A 6,603-nucleotide genomic window follows, 5' to 3' on the forward strand; every position below is an offset into this window, starting at 1 on the left:
TTAGCACAAGACCTATTCTAATTTCTAGTAATCTATTACATTTTACTTTGTTTCTATCATTATAATGTTTACACAACATACAACACACAGCACTTCATGGGGGAGGCTGTCGTCAGCATCTGCGCACAGATTCACAGACGTCTGAGAACTGATGGCGAAACGTGAGCCCCATCACGTCTGTTCTTTGATTTTTCCAGGGAATTGTCTGACTCATCTGAAGTCTTAATCCACCAGAGGGCGCTGGGGACGTTTTCTAACTGAGCACACGTACATTTCTTCATCGCTGAGAACGCACTGAACTGTGATTGGCGGAGATAGTATGTCTGTGAGTATGTTGTCCAATAGGCTTTGATTTTTCAGCAGAGTTTTGTAGTGTTGTCGCTGAAAGAGCAAACCTCCCTACCTCCTCCAAGAGTTGTCAACTGATCAGGATCCAACTGTAAACATTTGATAGAACCTGTCAGATTGGGGTGCGGCCGCTGAATGCGTTTGTTGTTGAGACGGTAAGAATGTTGTAGCCTTCAGCAGCAGCTTAATGCGGAGCAGAGGAAGGGGTCTGGTATGCCATTGTTCTACTATGTAAAGCTAACGTTGCAGCGACGCGGTCATTGGATCTGGATCTGTAGACTAATTACAGTATGCTACCATCGAGCTATAATGACACTTGTCTTGACCCCTTATTTATTCGGGCAGGTGCAAGGTCGAAGCAGAACTTTTCAAGATTGCTTTTAAACTGTGTCCATATGACATGGGTTTATTCGACACTAAGGTAGTAACCCAAAGGATAGCTTCACTGCTCTGTTAGAATAGCCTTAAGCTATCGTCTACAAGTGTGCGAAAGTCAATCAAAGTTCATAGCCTACTACCTCACTTTCGCGGCACGTTACAAACGCGTGCGCACAGGCTGATCCACCTCCCTCTGTGTGTCACTGGGCCCACTCACTGTTTGGTTTCCCCGACGCTGGTGTTGGAAGGAATAAACCAACTAGGCTACTTAAAAGGTGCAGTGCAAAGACTGGTAGTACCTGTCTGTAGCATGCAAATCATGCAGAGTCCTGTGTAGCGTGGAAGAAATAGTGCATTTAGCCTATGCATTCATGCATATTTGGAAAAGAACAGCCAACCTCTATTTTCATTTTAGACTACACTCTTAAAATGAATGTGTTGGGGACACACTGCTTTTGCTATTTGTTACACAATATGTGCTGGAAATAGCACAACACATTCGTTTTAAGAGTGTAAACTAATTTGCGTAAAGTATGACAGTGGTGTGGTGCTGAGGAGCCAGGCTAGTCACACTGATGTGAAGCCAGCTGTGTGTTCTCCACAGACCCATGTGTAGCTCCAAACCTCTTCATTCCATCTGTGATGTGGTTGGCTGATATCAGCACCATAAATCTCTTTGGTTACACTTTACATGGTATCTACATAAGAGTGACATGACACTGTCATGAAGATGTTATAAACATTATAATTCTCTTTTTTTTTTTGTCAAACTAGGTGTCATAAACATTATAAACAAGACATACATGTAAATGTTTGACACAACACTTCTGTCATTCGGTTTTCGTCATGACAAGTTAGAGTTACAGTAGGGTTTAGGTTCATTTGCCATGACAGTTTTGTGTTTATGACAGTGTCGTGCTTATGACAGTGTCATGTCACTCTTAATACCTTCAAGTAAAGTGTTACCATCTCCTCTTTAGTAGTTCTGAATTCTGATTAAAAATAGTTAAAAAAAATTAAAAAGGTCAAATCAGATGAAATATTTTGTTAGTCATACTCTGTCCTGTAAGGCAGGGTCATATCTAATCACTTGAATGATGGCGTGAGGTGCATTAAGTGCCACTGCTAGTTAGTTCACTTTTTAGTTAAAATATACCATAACCTAAAGGTTGATAGAGGAAAGGTTGGTTACAATGTTATTCACACGTTTCCTCATTCCTCACACTGTGGAGTCTTGAGTCTTGCAAGTGTGTGTGTGTGTGTGTGTGTGTGTGTGTATGATGACCTCATTCAGCCCCTCCTTCTATTTTGCACTACTGTATAAGAATACTGCAGGTCCAGGAAGTGACAGTGCATTTCCCAGGGCTCTAGCACAGGTGAGAGTTGCTAAACTTTTATTTGTATTTTCATATGTGTGTGTGTGTGTGTGCGCGCGTGTGTGTGTGTGTGTGTGTGTGTGTGTGTGTATGTGTGTGTGTGTGTGTGTGTGTGTGTGTGTCTGTGTCTGTGTCTGTGTCTGTGTCTGTGTGTCTGTGTCTGTGTCTCTCACTCTCACTCTCAGTGCATAAGTGTAACTCCTCCTGATGATTGTCAGCCGGTTGACCTGTAGGGCACTGACCTCCCACCTATGTGCTGGACGAGGACGGCCAAGAGTAGAGATGACCCGACCAAGCTCAGGTAACACTCACACACACACACACACACACACACACACTCACATCAACTCACACTCGTTTACTGCACACATCTAGATGTAACCCACATTTATGTCTGTAACTCTCTCATTAATCCCCTAAAATGCGCCTGCTGGTATTTGGAACGCATTGTGTCTACTGTTATGTGTGTGCCACTGACTGATAAGGTCATGTTGACTGCTGCCGCTTCAAAGTACTCAGGAGGTACCTATGGTTAATGCAGAATGCATACAGTAGGCCTTAATTCAATGTATTAGTCATACTGCTTAATTAGCATGACGAGTACAGAGTTTGTGTCTGTAATCTTGACTGCTGCTCTGGTTTCTTCAGTGGCCTCTGTTTCTTTGTCGAAGCTAATCAGTGAAAGGTTAATGAAAGCTGACCAACAGCATCATCTTCCCTTTCAACTGAATTTGTCAGACAAGATTGCAGTGTTCACCACGAGTGCTTTTTTTTTACAAAGGAATAAACCATAGTTCTTGTAGTTTTGTGGTTAGAAACAATTACATTTGTTGACACGTGCTTGTAGCAGCTGGCCAGATCTGTTTTAAAACCCCTAGGCCACATCCTATCAAATGGACTGTCATAACATTATGATCATAATAATGTTGAGCAACAGCATCATCAGCTGTTAATCGGGGTAGGTGATTTTGAGACTGTAATAAATACGGTGTTATGCTCACTTAGATCCTATGACAAACTGACATTATTTGTGACAAGATCAATGAATCCCATCTCAACGAGGAATTGAAAGTGTAGGGCAGGCAAACTATAATACATAAACAATTTAATAATCTGAATATGCCTAATGAAAGGCATTTGTTACTTTGAAACTGGGTACTGACACTTACAATGTACAGCTAACACACCAGCTGACACTAACAATATACAGTATAGTTTACATCTAGGTGCTGACACTAACAATGTTTAGTTTACATCTTGTTTACATCTTGCTGAATGTTCAAGTAGACATACTGGCAGATATCAGATCTATATTCTGTGGAAATAAAAGTTTTCAGATGGAAAACTGGATTTTCTTATTAGGTTACATTCACTCTTTACCCCAAGAAAATAGCCTACATATGGTATGGTGATGCTAAAAAAAACCTGCAACTGCAAATTCGGTTAGTCTCAGGTAACAATAGTATTCAATGTTAATTAGATTGAGATTATATCCTATATATGATTTTGTTTTCTCAGAACAATTCTGGGAACAAACTGTAGGCTATACGTGACAGCTAATATATCCAGCATGCACCAACCATGTATTTACATCATAGATGACATTTGGCTATGCATGCATTTCATTCATGTTGAACATCTAAGACTTCCGTAATTTCCCAACTATTAGCCGCAACTTATTCATTGATTTTGCAAAATTTCTTTCAGCTATGAGGTTAATACACAAGGGCAGTGTAGTATAGTATTAATATGGTTTTGTTTCTTTTAACTTGCATAAAACACCATCCTACGTCTAATACACAATGGCTAATACACAGGAAATTACTTTGCCTGTTCCTGGACACTTTCAATGGATTTAACAATTTAAAAGAAACTAAAAGCCTGCCAGGACATCAGTTAACTTTTGGGATATCTTAGACAGATTAATTGCATTAACCCTTAAAACAGGGTTATCTCAGGCCCCAGCCGTGGCGCAACTGGCTGGGGCACCTGCACCGCACGCCGGCGACCCGGGTTCGATTCCCGCCACGTGGTCCTTTCCGGATCCCACCCCAACTCTCTCACCCATTCGCTTCCTGTCTCTCTCTACTGTCCTGTCAAAAATTAAAGGCACAAAAGCCCAAAAAATATACTTTTAAAAAAAACAGGGTTATCTCTGCTTCATTGGTAACACTGACATGTGTAGTCATAATGTACCTCTCTTCCAATCAACGGAATGTCATATTTTGTCAGATGAGTCAGACCTGATTATTTTTGATTGGTGGATGCATATGTTCTCTGGCATGCCATGTCATGTCGTCAGGCAGAATTCCTTTCTCACCAGTACAGATAGTGATCATAGTTGTGGGCACTCAAACTGTGGGCGCATTGTTCACTAATGGACCAACACCACAATAGCACTCCTGAGCCGAAGGTGCTGTGACATTAGATCTGTAGGCGAGTAAACTGTCTCTCTCTCACACACGCACACACACGCACACACACGCACACATGCACACCCACACTCACACACATTTTGTGCTCAAGGTGGTTTCCCAGTTGAGTTATTGTGTGCCTTGATAAGTCAGGCATTTCCTTGATCCCTGCCCCTTGATGCGTGTGATACATTTTGTGTCACAATAAGTTACAAATCTACTTCAGATAAAAAAAAAAGCTCTTGAAAAGCTAGTGTGTGTTTATTGGGTGTGTGTGTGCGTGTTTAAGCCGCATTGCCATTGAACGCAATGTGATAGCCAATATTCCCAGATTATTGTTATGATATTATCATTCAGCGATTCTTTCAGCTCTCTGAAACAGTTGACCTTTGTGCTAATTTGTTTTAGACTGTGGGGTTCTGAAGAGCTATTTAAATGTAATCACTTGGAAGTGTTCACTGGCAATGATGACTGCGTGAACAGCACCCAGCATGGTGGCATTGAACAGACCAACAATAGCTCGAATTCAGCCCAATGTCCATTTGTTGTTTGTGGTTTGATAGATAGAAACATATTATAAATTGAAGATGAGATAATGGGTTATGGTTGAGGCACTTGCCAAATTGTTGCATTTTGACCAAACCAAAAATGTTTGTTTTCTCTCTGTGTGTGTGTGTGTGTGTGTGTGTGTGTGTGTGTGTGTGTGTGTGTGTGTGTGTGTGTGTGTGTGTGTGTGTGTGTGTGTGTGTGTGTGTGTGTGTGTGTGTGTGTGTGTGTGTGTGTGTGTGTGTGTGTGTGTGCTTGTGTGTGTGTGTGTGTGTGTATGTGTGTTTGTGTGTGTGTGTGCGTGTGCACGTGCAGACCTAGCAGAGTTCCGTAAACTATTTGCGAAAGCACAACACATCGCGATCATCACCGGATCAGGAGTCAGTGCTGAGAGTGGAGTCCCTACATTCAGAGGAGCAGGGGGCTACTGGAGAAAATGGCAGGCACAGGTACACAAACACACACACACACACACACACACACAAATGGAGAGAGAGAGACACACGCGGAGAGAGAGAGAGAGACACACACACACAGAGAGAAGCATATTGGCTAAGACTAATTTGCATGTATTCATACATAAACACACATAGGTGGACATGGAAGCAAACATGGCAAAAGTCATACTGTATGTGCCATATATCTTGGTGGATGTATAGCGACATTCACGCACACTCCCACCCCATAATTGACATTATGAATAAAATACTAGTTGAACTATAACTGTGTGATTGATATTTGATGATCAGTCATGAAAATTAGCCCATAAATAAATAAAATAGCCTGACCTTTCCTGTCAGTGTATCACCTACATTTTGAAAATTAAAATCAGTGACTCTCTCTCGCTCCCATTTTCCCTCATTTTCTCTTTTCGGCCTTACTCTAATGTTCTCCCTCTTTTCTCAACTCTGATCACCAATCTCTCTTTATCAACCCTCTCTCCTTCTCTCCCTCCCTCTTCCACTCTCTCTTTCTCTCTCCCTCACATTTCTTTCGCTCTTTTACCACCCCCTCGCCTTCTTTCCTTCTTTCTTTCTCTTTTTCTCTCTCCACCTTTCTTTCTCTTTGTCACTCTCTCTCTCTTTCTCTCTCTCTCTTTCAGGATTTGGCCACTCCTTCAGCGTTTTCCCGCTCTCCGTCGTTGGTGTGGGAATTCTACCACTATCGCCGTGAGCTCATGCTCTCCAAACAGCCCAATGCAGCGCACATCGCCATCGCTGAGTGTGAGGCACGACTGGCCAAACAGGCAAGAGCAGACATGCCCCGTACACACACACACACACACACACACACACACACACATCCATACAGATATACACATCTACTGTAGATACTCACTCTCTAGATCTTGTTTTTTAAATTATTTTTTTATTGATTCATAATTATTGTCCGTTAAAACACACTCATGGGGGGCGCTGTGGCACAGCAGGCTACAGTGCTCATACCATATGCGGGTCCGAGTGCCCACGGGGACCCAGGTTCGAATCCGGCCTGCGGTCATGTCCCGATCCCACCCCATCTCTCTCTCCCACTTGTTTCCT

The 6,603-nt window shown here is 42.3% G+C and overlaps 1 protein-coding gene across 1 annotated transcript in view; it reads left to right on the forward strand.

The window, feature by feature from the left end:
- The first annotated feature begins 370 nt into the window (after window positions 1-370).
- The window catches only part of sirt5 (sirtuin 5), a 14,436-nt gene continuing 8,203 nt past the window's right edge, over window positions 371-6,603 (forward strand). Inside the window, exons 1-4 of the mRNA XM_062556031.1 lie at window positions 371-503; window positions 2,288-2,403; window positions 5,378-5,511; window positions 6,165-6,308. Of these exons, the coding sequence (XP_062412015.1) occupies window positions 2,310-2,403; window positions 5,378-5,511; window positions 6,165-6,308 (372 nt within the window). The 5' untranslated portion in view covers window positions 371-503; window positions 2,288-2,309. The remainder of the gene's footprint in view (window positions 504-2,287; window positions 2,404-5,377; window positions 5,512-6,164; window positions 6,309-6,603) is intronic.

This window comes from Sardina pilchardus, chromosome 15 (genome assembly GCF_963854185.1).
Source record: "Sardina pilchardus chromosome 15, fSarPil1.1, whole genome shotgun sequence".
In the NCBI taxonomy this organism is placed as follows: Eukaryota; Metazoa; Chordata; class Actinopteri; order Clupeiformes; family Clupeidae; genus Sardina; species Sardina pilchardus.